The sequence below is a fragment of the Hyperolius riggenbachi genome, chromosome 8 (genome assembly GCF_040937935.1).
Source record: "Hyperolius riggenbachi isolate aHypRig1 chromosome 8, aHypRig1.pri, whole genome shotgun sequence".
In the NCBI taxonomy this organism is placed as follows: Eukaryota; Metazoa; Chordata; class Amphibia; order Anura; family Hyperoliidae; genus Hyperolius; species Hyperolius riggenbachi.
In genome coordinates this window covers 65,408,673-65,424,663 of record NC_090653.1, presented here as the reverse complement: position 1 = coordinate 65,424,663, position 15,991 = coordinate 65,408,673, and the positions used below count along the sequence as shown (strand labels likewise).

General features: G+C 42.1%; 1 protein-coding gene across 10 annotated transcripts in view; it reads left to right on the top strand.

Annotated features, from left to right (window-relative positions):
* RYR1 (ryanodine receptor 1) overlaps positions 1-15,991 on the top strand; it is a 375,187-nt gene that overhangs the window by 110,267 nt on the left and 248,929 nt on the right. For all 10 annotated transcript variants that reach the window (XM_068250552.1, XM_068250553.1, XM_068250548.1 and 7 more), the window contains 6 exons: positions 4,159-4,315; positions 5,138-5,302; positions 5,392-5,513; positions 9,417-9,603; positions 10,582-10,717; positions 13,100-13,195. In XM_068250552.1, coding sequence (XP_068106653.1) covers positions 4,159-4,315; positions 5,138-5,302; positions 5,392-5,513; positions 9,417-9,603; positions 10,582-10,717; positions 13,100-13,195 — 863 coding nt within the window. The remainder of the gene's footprint in view (positions 1-4,158; positions 4,316-5,137; positions 5,303-5,391; positions 5,514-9,416; positions 9,604-10,581; positions 10,718-13,099; positions 13,196-15,991) is intronic.

Here is a 15,991-nt window from a genome sequence, read left to right as displayed (position 1 = left end):
AAATTACCCACAAACACTTTTTTTTATTAAAAAATAAAATAAAAAATACAATAAAAAAAAACAAACAACATAAATAGTTACCCAAGGGTCTGAACTTTTTAAATATGCATGTCAAGAGAATATGTTATTATATTATTTAAAATTATAAGCTTATAAATAGTGATGGACGCAAATTGAAAAAATGCACCTTTATTTCTAAATGAAATATCGGCACCATAAATTGTGATAGGGACATTGTTTAAAGTAAACGGTGTAATAACCGTTACAGATGGGCAAATAAGATACATGAGTTTTAATTACGGTAGCGTATATTAATTTCAAACTATAATGGCCAAAAACTGAGAAATAATTAATTTTTTTCATTTCTTTCTTAATCTTCCTGTTAAAATAGATTTAGAAAAAAATAATTCTTAGCAAAATGTACTACCCAAAGAAAGCCTAATTAGTGGCGGAAAAAACAAGATATAGATCAATTAATTGTGATAAGTAGCAATAAAGTTATAGGCGAATGAATGGGAGGTGAACGTTGCTCGGATGCATGAGATTTTCGGACTGCGGTGCTGAACCGGTTAAGAGACAAAAGGGAGAGCCCTGGCCAATCGGCTTTATAGTCTAAAGGGTTAAGGGATAGGACAGTAGGCGAAGGGAAGCTGTGTATGGGATGGTAAAATGGTGGTCTCTTGCCAGGGTGTCCTGATAGAGAGTGAGAGTGTATGCTTGCTTGAAAATGAGAGTTTTCAAGTTGCACCTAAAAAGAGTAAGTGTGGGTGAGTGGCAGATGTATTGAGGAAGGGTGTTCCATAGGAGAGGCTGGAGGATCGAGAGAAGTCTTGTAGGTGGAAGTGAGAAGAGGTGACCAGAGAGGAAGACAGGAGAATATTATTAGTAGAACGGAGATTGCAGGTAGGATGGTATCTGGAAATATGCTTATCTAGATAAGAAGGAGCTAGGCTGTAAAGTGCCTTGTGGGGGCGCACAGTGGCATAGCAATAGGGGATGCAGAGGTTGTGACCGCACCAGGGCCCTTGGGCCAAAGGGGCCCCAAGGGTCTCTCCCTCAGCTGCAGTATTATCTCTTGAATGGTCCTGTGTTGGTAACAATCACTTCTATTGATGCTTTGAATGGGATCTAAGAGGCGCCCTGGTGGCTTACCTCAGTGACGAAAAAATCTTTGTATTTTACAAAGGTTTTTATTAGTAGCAATATTAGTAGTAAAATACAAAGATTTTTTCGTCACTGAGGTAAGCCACCTCAAATTTATTTCCCGTTTTTAAACTGTTTTTAGATGCTTTTATTACACCAGGGCGCCTCTTATACCCTTATTGTGCAATCATACCCCCTTACCTCACCCGTCTGAGGGGTGGGTACAGACCACACGTGGCTTCGACCACGGCGGATATCTGTCCCATTTCTTTTACCAAGGAGAGCGACCGCATCCAGGTCCCTAGGGACCACCCCGAGTGGAGTCGGGTTTGTTGTCTCCACCTGCTTCCTGTGGTCGGTTGCCCCTCTGCAACCCACCTTTGTGAGTAGTGTCTTACTTTTATTACGTTCAATTGTTTTTGACATACTACACTATTGGGCTCCCACTTTTGTCTCCTGTATCTTTTCACTAGAGGGTGTTATTGACACCCACATCCCACTACTTTGAATGGGATGAATAGGATCATTGGCAAACTGTTACCAATCACCTTTTTGCATCTTTGATACTCTGGTTGTCCTTGGCAGGGTTTGGTGCGCCATATTAATTATGTATAAAGCAATTGTGGGGCCCTATGTAAAACTTGCACTGGGACTCGTAGCTCCTTAGCTACCCCACTGGGCCTCGTAGCACCTTAGCTACCCCACTGAGCAAGCGTCAGGATTTTGAATTGTATCCTTTGTGTAAATGGCAGCCAATGAAGGGACTGACATAGTGGAGAAGCAGGAGAAAAGGAGAGTAAGTCGTGCAGCAGAGTTCATGATGGACTGTGGCAGAGTCAAATGGTTAACAGGGAGGCTGCAGAGCAGAAAGATGCAATAGTCTCTACTTGGGAAAATCAGGGCATGCACAAGAGGTTTGGTAGTGTCCTGTGTGAGAAAAGAGCAGATGTGGGAGATGTTTTCTAGGTAGAGGAGACACGAGAAGGAGAGTTTGTTAATATGTGGTTTGAATGAGAGACTCAAGTCCAGTATTGCACCTGGGCAATGCGTCTGGGGGACAGGTATTATTGAAGTGCCATTAATCGAGATTGTGATGTTAGGTATGGATGTTGAATTGTGGGGTGGAAAATCAAGGTTGAATCAAGGTACCAATTAACTTACCAGAATTTTTTGTAATGTGGGAAAAAGTCAGTGCCTGGAAAAGCCATGCAGATAGCGTTCTAGTGATCCCGGGATACCACTACTGCAAGGCGACAGTGCTAGTCTCTTAAAGGGGCATTATAGCCAAAAAAAAAATTAAATTTAAAATATGTGCAAACACAGTTAAATAAGAAGTACGTTTTTTTCATAGTAAAATGAGTTATAAATTACTTTTCTCCTATGTTGCTGTCACTTACAGTAGGTAGTAAAAATCTGACAGAAGTGACAGGTTTTGGACTAGTCCATCTCTTCATTAGGGGATTTGCAGTGATTTATATATTTTTAAAAGCACTTAGTGAATGGCAGTTGCTTTGTCCAACTGCCAAAAAACTGTGTAGTGAGCAGGGAAGCTGGCCAGCATCATTGTTTAATTACTTTTTTAGGGAATATCTTTAAAAAATCCCCTATGAAGAGATGGACTAGTCTAAAACCTGTCACTTCTGTCAGATTTCTACTACCTACTGTAGGTGACAACAACACAGGAGAAAAGTAATGTATGGCTCATTTTACTCTGGAAAAAACGTACTTCTTATTTGTATATGTTTGCACATATTTTAAATTGTACAATTTTTCGCCATAGTGCCCCTTTAACTATTGTGGTGTCCATATGGTCAGAATCAAAGCAGCATGGTAATAGCGCTACATCAGGAGCAAATATGCTCCTATTAACCAGTGGGAGGTTTACTTCCTGCAGGCCATGTTTTCTGATGGTACAGCTGGGATATCTCACACATCTCACAGACAAATTATCAGGACAACAAGCATCACATTACTATCATTGGCATTCTGTTTATTACATAGCATTTTGTACAAGTGATCAGCACTACTACCAGGTTTTGATTTCAACTGCAAAATTATCAGCAGAACCTAAAAACATGTAAATGTTCTTTGTCCTTGACTATTTAGAGCCAGATTGCCAGCAAGGCAACCTAGGTAGGTATCTAGGACCATATAATTGCCCATCCTTTGAGCCCCTGCCCACCTTGCTGACCAAAGAGGCCATAAGACAAGTAAGGCACGTGCCTACAGGCGCCTGATGATGGGAAGGCAGGACACTCCCCTCCCCGAGCGCCTCCCTCTCTCCCTACGCAGAGGCCCGATGAGATAGTAAACAAGAGATTGCAGGGATAACATTTGCAAGAGCTTTTAAAATCACACATTTGCTGAGAAAAGCTCTTGTAGTGTGAACAAGGCCTTACTCTTGGAAATCTTTTGTTTATATAATACTGTACGAATGTTGACAAATGTTAGTTTTTGACTGGAGATAGGTGGAAACACATTTAAGGAGATTATATTCACTAGAAAGAATGTGAAGATCATAAGTTTACATTTGCAAATGCATTTAAACCAAAACTGGAGTGAAAATTAAACTGATGAGATAAACAATTGTAATTGAAGTTTTGACTCCCTAGGGTACGTGAGGGTCATTTTTTCTAAACTTATTCAGCTGCCATACAAACTAATGTTGAACTATTGAACTTGTTTTTCATTTCCCTGCACTCAGATCTGTTTTTTTCAGCCACACAGAGATTTACAACCTATAATTACTTACCAGTAAAGGTAATACTACAGTCTTACTGCAGTTTGACAGCAGAGAAGTTGTCATTTAGAGCCCTGGATTCTTACCCGTGCAGTGAGGAAAAAGGAACACAGCCTAGTTCTAAGTAGGCTTGGGACTGTACATACACATGTTCATCTCATCATGTCACATGTTACTTCAAGTACCCTTTAAGGTTTTATTTATATTGTTTGTAATTTAACTTAAACCCCTCAGTAGTTCTTTAATCTCTGCACTGGTCTTGTTTTTGTTTACAGCTGGAGTGGGAGTCACATGAGATGGGGACTGCCATTCCGTGCGCGCCATGTGACCACTGGGCGGTACTTGTCACGTGAGGAAGAAAGAGGATTGGTGCTTGTTGACCCTGAGAAAGCCAACACTAAAGCCACAGCCTTCTGCTTCCGTGCTTCCAAGGTAAAAAAACAAAACAAAAACGTTTTTAACCAAATATGCAACATTTACCAAATATAAATTAACCCAAATAATTGTTTATAAGTCATTAAAGGAATCAAGGCATACTTAACAAGCATGTACTCTTTTAATATACACAATTATGAACTAATCTTAAGCAATATGTAGTCAAAGAGGAACTGTTACGAAAATCTTAAAATTTAAAACACATACAAATAAGAAATACATTTCTCCCAGAGTAAAATCAGCCATAAATTACTTCTCCCCAATGTTGCTGTCACTTACAGTAAGTAGTAGAAATCTGACATTACCGACAGGTTTTGGGCTAGTCCATCTCTTCATGGGGAATTATCAGCATGGCCTTTATTATTTTTAAAGACATCCTCTGAAAATGATTAATACAAAGATGATGGCCAGCCTCCCTGCTCGCTGCACACTATTTTGGCAGTTGGACAGAGCAACTGCCATTCACTAAGTGCTTTTAAAAATAAAAAAAACCCTGAGAACCCCCCTATGAGAAGATGGGCTAGTCCAAAATCTGTCGGTAATGTCAGATTTCTACTACCTACTGTAAGTGACATCAACATAGGAGAAAATAATTTATGGCTCATTTTACTCTGGGAGAAATGTGCTTCTCATTTGTATGTGTTTTAAATTTTAAGATTTTCGCGACAGTTCCTCTTTAAGATGACTTCACTGTTAGCAGGGGGTACTTGGCCAACACAACCATTAATTGAGGTGCACATACTGTGATAATCTTAAAAAAACACAGTACTGCAGAACTAGGTATCACTAATTAATTATTGTTTTGTGACACCATCACAGGAAAAGTTGGATGTTGCGCCTAAGCGAGACATAGAAGGTATGGGACCCGCTGAGATCAAATATGGGGAGTCGATGTGCTTCGTCCAACATGTTAACAGTGGTCTCTGGCTCACATATGCTGCTGCAGATTCCAAAGTTGTCCGCTTGGGCCCTTTAAAACGCAAGGTGAGTATTGCATCCTTCCCAAGTGAATGAACTGATGATTTTACCTGGGCTTGTTGAATTAGTGAGATTTCTGTTTTGCATTTTCTCAGGCCATCTTGCACCAAGAGGGTCACATGGATGATGCCTTGTCCCTGTCTCGTTCCCAAAGAGAAGAGTCCCAGGCAGCTAGGATGATATTTAGCACAGCTGGCCTTTTTCATTTGTTTATCAAGTAAGTCCAAAACTGGCGGATGGTCAATTCTTAGTGGGTATAGTGTAAACAGGAACAGAGGCGCCAAAAGGGTAAAAACAATACTTAAAAAGTTTTAAAATATGCTTTAAGAGGCAGTGGTGGACTTACCTCCTGCAAGCAGACACAACAAGCTGTGTATTCAGAACAAAATCAATTTATTGGTACACTCCGGGGGGTAGTTGCGACGCGTTTCGCAGGCATAACCCGCTTCATCAGGCAATAATAAAAGGAGTACACGACTGGGGACAAGAGGCATAATTGGTGCATGTTCTCGGACAATGTGTAGACATAATTAGACGTTTTAACAACAATGATAAATGTACATGCAGTTCATAGTACAGATAGCGAGCAAGTGACATATTATATAATATTAAATTGTTGCTATAGAGAAGTGGATTGGGGAGGTACATTTGAACATGTGAATTACAGGGGGGAAAAAAGCAGGAAGGGAGAGGTAAAAGAATTTGAATGAGGGTATACAGGGGGAGGGAAGGGCCCATCTGCAAGAGGATTGTGTAGAAAACGGGGAAGAGCAGGGGGGGAAGGGGGGGGGGATTAGTGTTAGTGTTCAACAGGGTATTGAGTGAGTAGTAATGTGTGTGCAATGATGCAATTGGAATAGAGTCGTTCTGAGGTGTATGAGTGAGAAGAGACTAGACTAGATGTGTGTCTTTAGGTAGAGGCGAAATGAACATACATAGTGCAAAGGATATATACAGAGTGATGGTCTAGAAAGAGCTTAAGCCTATTTCACTTACCAGCAGTAATGTCCGGGTAACACCTGGCGCCTCGTTGCCATGGTGTCCCGGAACTGCTGATTATATAAGCAGGAGTGGTGGTGTCCTCGCCGTCATCAGCAACTTTGCCCACAGTACGACGTCATTGCCGCTCGCCTATGCCCTTACGCTACATCATCCAGATGCGGCTTCCCAGACGCACAGGACACGTACACCGATTAGGTACTCCCGCGAGGCGGGAAATTCGGCGCCAGCCCTGCTCTCTGATTGGCTGCTCACCACCACTCCTGCTTATATAATCAGCAGTTCCGGGACACCATGGCAACGAGGCGCCAGGTGTTACCCGGACATTACTGCTGGTAAGTGAAATAGGCTTAAGCTCTTTCTAGACCATCACTCTGTATATATCCTTTGCACTATGTATGTTCATTTCGCCTCTACCTAAAGACACACATCTAGTCTAGTCTCTTCTCACTCATACACCTCAGAACGACTCTATTCCAATTGCATCATTGCACACACATTACTACTCACTCAATACCCTGTTGAACACTAACACTAATCCCCCCCCCCCTTCCCCCCCCTGCTCTTCCCCGTTTTCTACACAATCCTCTTGCAGATGGGCCCTTCCCTCCCCCTGTATACCCTCATTCAAATTCTTTTACCTCTCCCTTCCTGCTTTTTTCCCCCCTGTAATTCACATGTTCAAATGTACCTCCCCAATCCACTTCTCTATAGCAACAATTTAATATTATATAATCTGTCACTTGCTCGCTATCTGTACTATGAACTGCATGTACATTTATCATTGTTGTTAAAACGTCTAATTATGTCTACACATTGTCCGAGAACATGCACCAATTATGCCTCTTGTCCCCAGTCGTGTACTCCTTTTATTATTGCCTGATGAAGCGGGTTATGCCTGCGAAACGCGTTGCAACTACCCCCCGGAGTGTACCAATAAATTGATTTTGTTCTGAATACACAGCTTGTTGTGTCTGCTTGCAGGAGGTAAGTCCACCACTGCCTCTTAAAGCATATTTTAAAACTTTTTAAGTATTGTTTTTACCCTTTTGGCGCCTCTGTTCCTGTTTACACTATATCTAATATCCACCCTTGGTGGAGGGGGATACCCCATCTTTTTCCTGTCTACAGAGAGCGACTTCTTATTCCTGAGTGAGGACAGGACAATCTCCTCACCTGCCTATACAGTGGTTGCCTGAAGGTAACCCTGGTTTGTGAGTATATCACTGTACTCTTATTCATATAACCCACTACCATAACCTACTACACTATATTTGGCTCTCGGTTCTTCTCTTTGCATATAATTCTTAGTGGGTATTAGTGTATAGATTAGTGCTTATGATTGGTGTAGAGATGCAAAGCTTCCTGCTCTGTGTAGATCATTACTCATGCAGGAGTATAGGAGTTACTGGAGTCTACCTGGGCAGGCCACACTTCATATAGAGCACAACAATATGGTTATGGTTGAAAAAAAATATTATTTCAGCTCATGTTATTTTTAAGAATATCAGGTTGCAAGCTAAAATGGGAAGATGATTCCGAATAACATTACATTATATATCTGGAGAGGTGTGGGCCAAGGAAATCAGAGAAGACACAAGGGAGATGGAAAACCAGGAGCCAAAAGTACAATATATAAAAAAATCAGGATAAACAATATAAAGAGTCAATCAGAAATATCAGGTTGCAAGAGAAATGAAACCCCCAATAAAGCTTGTGGAGGAATACCCGCCCCCATTCGGTCTTGCGAGGATCCTCGAAGATGACACTCTTGGTAGTTGATTAAAGGGGCACTATGGTTAAATTCTTCATGTTACATCCTTTAACATAAAGATTTGTATGTATACCAATGTTAATGATAAGTATTGTGGCTGATGGAAAGGATTTATTACACTGACAGTACACATATATAGCTAGGAGTCACGTCGGGTAGATTTACCTTTCTGACGCCGATTCAGCATAAACCACTGTGTGATAGGAGGCACTGTAACTGCTCTCCATGTTGCCGTTATATCTCTCCCCCCCCCCCCCCCCCCCCGGGTCCGCTCAGATAGGTTTATCCCAACTTATAACAGCCAACTCCCGACTCGAGCTCTTTGCAGGCTGCAGCAGCCGTACAGCGCAACACAGCGCTGTACGGCTCTATAGTTTCACGCTGCTCGCTAAGGACCCCTGATTTGAAGCTGGCACAGCTACGGACACCTATTGTTGTCCGTTGCTGTGGTAACCAGCTTCAAATCAGGGGTCCTTAGCGAGCAGCGTGGAACTATAGAGCCGTACAGCGCTGTGTTGAGCTGTACGGCTGCTGCAGCCTGCAAAGAGCTCGAGTCGGGAGTTGGCTGTTATAAGTTGGGATAAACCTATCTGAGCGGACCCGGGGGGGAGAGATATAACGGCAACATGGAGAGCCGTTACAGTGCCTCCTATCACACAGTGGTTTATGCTGAATCGGCGTCAGAAAGGTAAATCTACCCGACGAGACTCCTAGCTATATATATGTACTGGCAGTGTAATAAATCCTTTCCATCAGCCACAATACTTATCATTAACATTGGTATACATACAAATCTTTATGTTAAAGGATGTAAAATGAAGAATTTAACCATAGTGCCCCTTTAAGTCCTGGGAACAAGAGCTACACTAAAAATACAACCTCCCAACAGAGGTGTAGTAAGGTCTAGTAAGTAACAAATGGTAGATGGAGCCAAAAATTATAAAAGAATTTTTAAAAAAGTTTAATAAGGGGAAATATAGTTGGTCTACCGCTCCCCTGGGTTTCACAACAGCCAAACACAGCCAGTATATCTAGATTGAGATTCAAGCGTTTATTCCCACTTCATCAGATCAGTAGTAACCATAAAAGTGCCTCACTTTGGGAAAAGCAGTGAGCCAACTACCAAAATGTGGGATTTTGTGAAATCCTGCATTCAAACCCTGTACTGTTGCTGTGGTTGCAAGGACACAAAATTAGACGTTAATTCCTTGAATTTTTTTTTTTAAATTGGTACAAAAAGATTTTTTGTATCATTAGATATGTTTCGTATTTCATATCTAAGCAAATCTGTGTTTTCCTTTAGTATATGGAAGCTTCCATTTCATTGCCTGTATGTCTATTACCCAGGGGCCTGGACAGCCTAAGTGGGAAGAACAAGCCTTCAAAACCAATCGCTCTTCCCATCGACATGGTCATTCTAACTCTGCAAGATTTGATTGGCTATTTCCAGCATCCAGAGGAGGAGCTCCAGCATGAGGAAAAGCAGACCAAACTTCGCTCTCTGAAAAATCGGCAGAACCTCTTCCAGGAAGAGGTGAGTATTCTACAGTCTGGAATGTTACAGCATAACCAACTATTCATGTCTTTACTTTTTGCCATTGTGTGCCCACCATGCCAAAATCATACATTCTTTGTAAATGCTGTGAATTAAATTCATTAAAGTGGAATTAGTATGGCATAACACACAATAACTCTATAGCCCATAGTTATCCACCTGCCTTTGTCCTAAAGTAATATCATCAGGTTAATAAAAAAAAAAAACCCCAAGCAAACAAAAAACAGCCTGTTCTCATACAGATCGATTACGGTACACTTACTGCTGGTAGCAGCCATTATGTATGGAAAAAACATGCTGTTGCTTAGAATCTGTGCAGCTGTCAGCCAGAAGCTTCTTATGTTTTTTTGCTTAGCATACAGAAGCTTGTCTTATCCTCATACTACATCATAAACAAATCACATCACAGCAGATAGGCCTGGATGTGAAACAGTTCCTGTCTGTGTAGTCACATGATCAAGATAAGGCTCCAGGGCAAAGTGAAAGTAAGCATTTTAACCATTTCAAATATCTAAATTAAAAACAAATGAAATCCTGTTCTTAGGAGCAAAATTGGTGTGGCCACTCAGCTGGAGCAGAGAGAAAGATATGACTGTGATTCCACTTTTATGTATTATTTATATACTAGCTGTTGGTGTGCACTACACTGCGCAGGGCAGGAGTGTGTGCACCATCTCTATAGACGCCGCCATCCTTGCTGCAGGCACGCACACTATCTGTTCATTGCTGTGGCCAATGACAGTGGGGTGGGGCTAGGAGGGGCGTGTGTGGGGAGGACAGACACAGTGCTATGGCCAACCAGAGAAGGACAGGGCAGGAAGGGGCATGCGCAGAACAGGAGGACATACAGACACACAGCAGCCGGCTTGGAAATTCTTATCAGAGATGATATATTTATATATGTATTTATGTGTATATAATTTGGATATGTAATTGGTTTTCCTTGTTCCCTTGCAGGGAATAATCTCGCTAGTTTTGGACTGTATAGACCGGCTAAATGTCTATAACACAGCTGCCCACTTTGCAGAGTTTGCAGGAGAGGAAGCAGCTGAGGCCTGGAAGGAGATTGTGAACTTGCTGTATGAATTGCTTGGTATGTATCCCCTCCATTAAATGAACAGACCTTATAAAATGACTGCATCCCGGAGTTATTATTGTGTACATATTTCTTCTATGCAAAATAACCTGATCCACCATCTAAGTACACTGGGCCTTCAACCTGCACATGTGTTGCTTTTGGGGGAAAACATGTTACCACTAATCATTCCTGTGTAGAGGGCTGCAGTACCATATATGTGCTATCCATTCTACTAACTTTGTACATTGTTAAAGTGTACCAGAGACGGTATAAAATAAAGATTTGATACTTACCCGGGGGTTACTCCTGCCCCGTAAACACCGATGAGTCCTTGGCCCCCCCCACGTGCCTCCGGTCAGCCGCAATCAACCCCGGTAACTGGCCAAGTCGCGTCAGTGGTGGTCTTCTGCACATGCGCGAAGGCCCACGCAATGAAGAAACCGACTGACGAGAATTAGCCAGTTACTGGGGCTGATTGCGGCTGAACGGAGGCACGTGGGAGTATGGCGGGGGACTCGGCAGTGCCTTTGGGGCTGGAGGAAGCCCCGGGTAAGTATCAAATCTTTATTTTTAATGTCTCTGGTTTCCTTTAAATATTGTAAACTTATTACCATATACATAAAAAAATGAGAGGGAAAACTAGAACGATTATATTATTAGTGATTCCAACCTACGTATAGATTTCTTGAGCTTATTACTCTGCCAGAAGTAAACACATAGTTTGACAATAATGCCAAGGTGATCAGTGGTCTTGCTACTTAGGCCCGCACCAGCAGGTTATCAACCTCTGCAACTATTATTCCTGCACTTCTTTTTCATCACGGGTGCAGGAATAGAAGTTGCAGTGGTTGAAATAGCAACCTGGAACCTGCTGGTGCGGGCCTATGTAGCAAGACCACTGATAACCTTGGCATTGGCTGTTGTCAAACTGTGTTTACTTCTGGCCGAGTAGTAAACTCAGGAAATCTATACATAGGTGGCATACATTATAGTAGTGGAGTGAGGGATTTTGGGACACACACTATATAGTAGTGGAGTGAGGGATTCTGGGACATACACTATAGTCATACCTCCCAACTTTTTGAGATGAGAAAAGAGGGACGCTTAAGCCACGCCCCTGCCACACCCTAGTCACGCACTCCATAAAGATTTCATAAGTTAAATATGTTGTTTTACAATTCAAACCACACTGGTCCTTTCTATCCTGGTTATTTTCCTTCATATTAACATTTTAAAATTAGTAATATATAAATTGAATGGATTGGAATAAAGTTTAGAGTCAATCAAACACATTTTTAGTAGAGAAATATATATATTCACATAGAAAGAGGGACAAAGTCCAGAACGAGGGACAAATGATGAGGAAAGAAGGACAGAGGGACAGGGCTCCCAAAGAGGAACTGTCCCTCCGAAAGAGGGACAGTTGTGAGCTATGCACCTGTCACACCCCTGATCACGCCCCCCATCCCACCCCTAGTCATGCATACCATAAAGATTATATAATATATCATAGGAAAAATATCTTGTTTTATAATTCAAACCACACTGGTCCTTTGTATCCTGGTGCATTTTCCTTCATATTATCATTTTTAAAATTAGTAATATCTCAGTTTAAAGGATGGGAATAAAGTTTAGAGTCAATCAAACACATTTTTTTAGTAGAGTAATATATATATATATATATATATATATATATATATATATATATATATATATATATATATTTATTTACATTGAAAGAGGGACAAATGATGAGGAAAGAAGGACAGAGGGAAAGGACTCCCAAAGAGGGACTAGCCCTCCAAAAGAGGGACAGTTCGGAGCTATGACTATAGTAGTGGAGTGAGGGATTCTGGGACATACACTGTATAGTAGTGGAGTGAGGAATTCTGGGACATACACTATAGTAGTGGATTGAGGGAATCTGTGACATAGACTATAGTAGTGGAGTGAGGGATTCTGGGACACAGACTATAGTAGTGGAGTGAGGGATTCTGGGACATAGGCATTCAAAGCAAAACCAGACACAGGCATGTTGGCTCACAGGTATTGGAATACAACGCCATTACAAATCAATTATAAAAGACTGAAATGTAAAATGGCTTGTACCCCACATTTTCAGTGGGCACCTTAATTTGTAGTTCCTCCACTGGGTGTAAGGTGGTAATGTGACTGCCACTTCCTGGTAGTTTTTTTTTTCTTTTTTTACTTTATTTTCTATTTGGATAAACCATGACCTGGAAAAAAGAGGAACTTCCTAGAAGTAGATTTGATTGATTACCATAAATAGGTTTGCTGCTATGTATTGCTGACTGCATCACCAGTTCTGAGTTTATGCTTTAATTTGGTGCTTTGTTAATTATCTGTTCAGTTCACATTATGCTTTTTGTCATGCAGCCGCTCTGATACGAGGTAATCGCTCCAACTGCGCCTTGTTCTCCAATAACTTAGACTGGGTCGTCAGCAAGCTGGACCGACTGGAAGCATCATCAGGTGAGGAGAGGGGGAGCCAGCAGGCTAAGTAGGGCTTTTAGTACTTAAAGGGAACCTGAAGCGAGTAAAATTATTTAAAATAAACACATGACATAGCTGCAAATGAATATTACATACTTACCTCATCATCAGTTCCTCTCATAATCAGACCATTTTCTTCTGACAATGATCCCTTCCAGTTCTGACAATATTTTGTCAGAACTGAAATATATCAGTTGCTGTCAGTTATATATCAGCAGCTGGCAGTTACAACCGAATGTGCAAGGTAATGCCCATGTTTCCCTATGGCTCAAGTGGGTGATATTACAGTTTAACAGTGTGCTGACCAGGAAGCTGTTATGGGGTAATGTCCATTGTCCATTTTTAAAATGGAGGACGGGGAATTCCATTGATCATAGTGAACAAATGGGACGCAGGAGAGGAGAAAGAGATTGAGGTGTAGACTACACAGAAGGTAAGTATAAACTGTGTATGGTTATTTTGACTTTTTATTTTCAGTTCAGGTTCTATTTAAAAAAAGGGACTTAAACCTGGAAATGAATTTCATCCCAATCAGTAGCTGATTGTTAAAATAATTGCATGTGCACAGCTACATAAGATATTTTCTAGGTTGAAAAGTTTTCGACAGTCCCTAGACTCCACAAGGGCTGCTTGCAGACAGTCCCTAGACTCCACAAGGGCTGCTTGCAGACAGTCCCTAGACTCCAGGAGGGCAGCTGACAGACAGTCCTTAGACTCCAGAAGGGATGCTTGTAGGTGAATTCTGATGATAAATTCTGAACGCGACGGAAACCCTGGCCGTTGTAACTCAAAATGTATTATGTGCCAGTGCATTATACGTTACCTGACACGCTGTCCCTCAAGTGTTCTTACTGTATTTCCTATGTGACTACTGGCATATAGCACATGGGGGCACGTGTGTGATGTCATTTGGGCTTGGGCTGCCGTGAAAACTGACCTCTAGTTTGTGTTTTCCTTCCAAGCCAAAAGGTCCCAGTCCTCCCCTGGTAGTCAGGCACTTATTTCTCCTTCTATTTTGGGTGTCATATGGTCACACCTGACCTGCCTAATAGTTGAATCTATAGAGGAGGGGAAACCTGCTGTACCGCTGTGTCAGTCACATTTGGCTCGCAATAAGCGCAGTCTGTCCCATACATTGTTTCTATCCACTCTTTACCTTCACTTATAATCCTGATTGCTATTAGAATTTGCCTTGTTTAGTTTTGGGCTTATTTGGCTGTTAAATGTTGCACAACAGAGTTAAGATACAAAACGGTTTTATTCCATGAGAAATCCATAGTAAACCACAGTACATACATGCCAAACTAGCTAAAGAATGTAATTGAAGCTATATGGAATGCAGTAACAAGATTCACGCATAAAGGCAGCCATACACTGGTCGATTATGCCACCAGATTGACCAGCAGATAGATCCCTCTGTGACTGAATCTGATCAAAGAGGGATCTATTGGCTGCCTACACTGCAAACAGGTTTTGAATCGATTTCACTATGAAAACAATTCACAATCTGTGGAGCTGCCGCTGCCACCGCCGTCCCCTGCATACATTGGCCCATATGCAATTCACTTTGTCACCTGAGTTTTCTCCTAGGTGCAGGCCTGTTTCTAGGGCCGTGCGGGGCGTGCCGCCGCCCGGGGCGCTGTTGCGAGGGGGGGCGCTATAATGGAGAGGGGAGCCGGAGCCGCGGGGAGGGCAGCCCGACCTCTCCCTCCCTCTCCCAGGCCGCCCTCCGTGCTCCCCCCTCAGATGCAGAGCGAGCAGCCAGGAAGCGCTGTATACAGCTCACCTCCCTGGCTCCAAGCGCTGCTCTCTCGCCGCTGATCTTCCCCTCTCTGCATAGATGCGGATACACACGCTGCTTCCGGCTAAACAGGAAGCAGCGTGTGTATCCGCATCTATGCAGAGAGAGGAGACAGGCGGCGAGAGAGCAGCGCTTGTAATAGTGACAGTTTAGTGTGACTTTCTAGAACTGCACTACAGTTAAGAAAAGTGTAAATCCATCCCTAAAATGTCACAGATAAAGAAGCACTTAATAGCAATTCTACAGATAGTGCAGCAGTGCAGGCTAGGCATGATTTGTAAAGTGCTCCTCCCTCCTGCTGAATCCTGTGAAGATCATCTGTGCTTAACCCTTCCAGTGCTGGGCATTGATGCAATACAACAGATGTATTGGTTGCCTTTGCAACAGCAATTTCCCTCACACACTGCACTATTTGAGAAAACTTCCTAACTCCACCTGTTCCGAACAGTTTAGGGAGGAATTTGCACTATTTAGCAATTCCTTAAAGATAATCTGTACTCTAATATTCTTACACTAAAAAGCATACCATTCTATTCCTTATTTTCTCCTGTGCCCCTCTGTGCTGTTTCTGCCACTCTCTGCTGCAATCCTGGCTAGTAATTAACCGTTTTAGGCAGTGTTTACAAACAAACTAAACAGCTTGTGATAGGCTCACATAAACAGAGTGTGTGAGTCATACAGAGTGTGCAGGGGGCCTGCAGAGGGTGTGTATCGCTTCTATCCAATCACAAGCAGCCCTGCACATTCCACACATTCAAGCCTTAGCCCGACAGACACGACAGAGGAAAGGAGATAAGATTTATTACAGAGACAGTGCAATTAGGAAAGGCTGCAGTAAGCCAGAGCACATTAGAACAGGCATAGGAACTTATAGGATAGAAGAACTAAGGCTGAAAAATTTGTTACAGAGTCTCTTTAAGATGTCTTTGACAATTCTGCATGGATTTCTAAAAACCTACTAATATTTTGTCTCA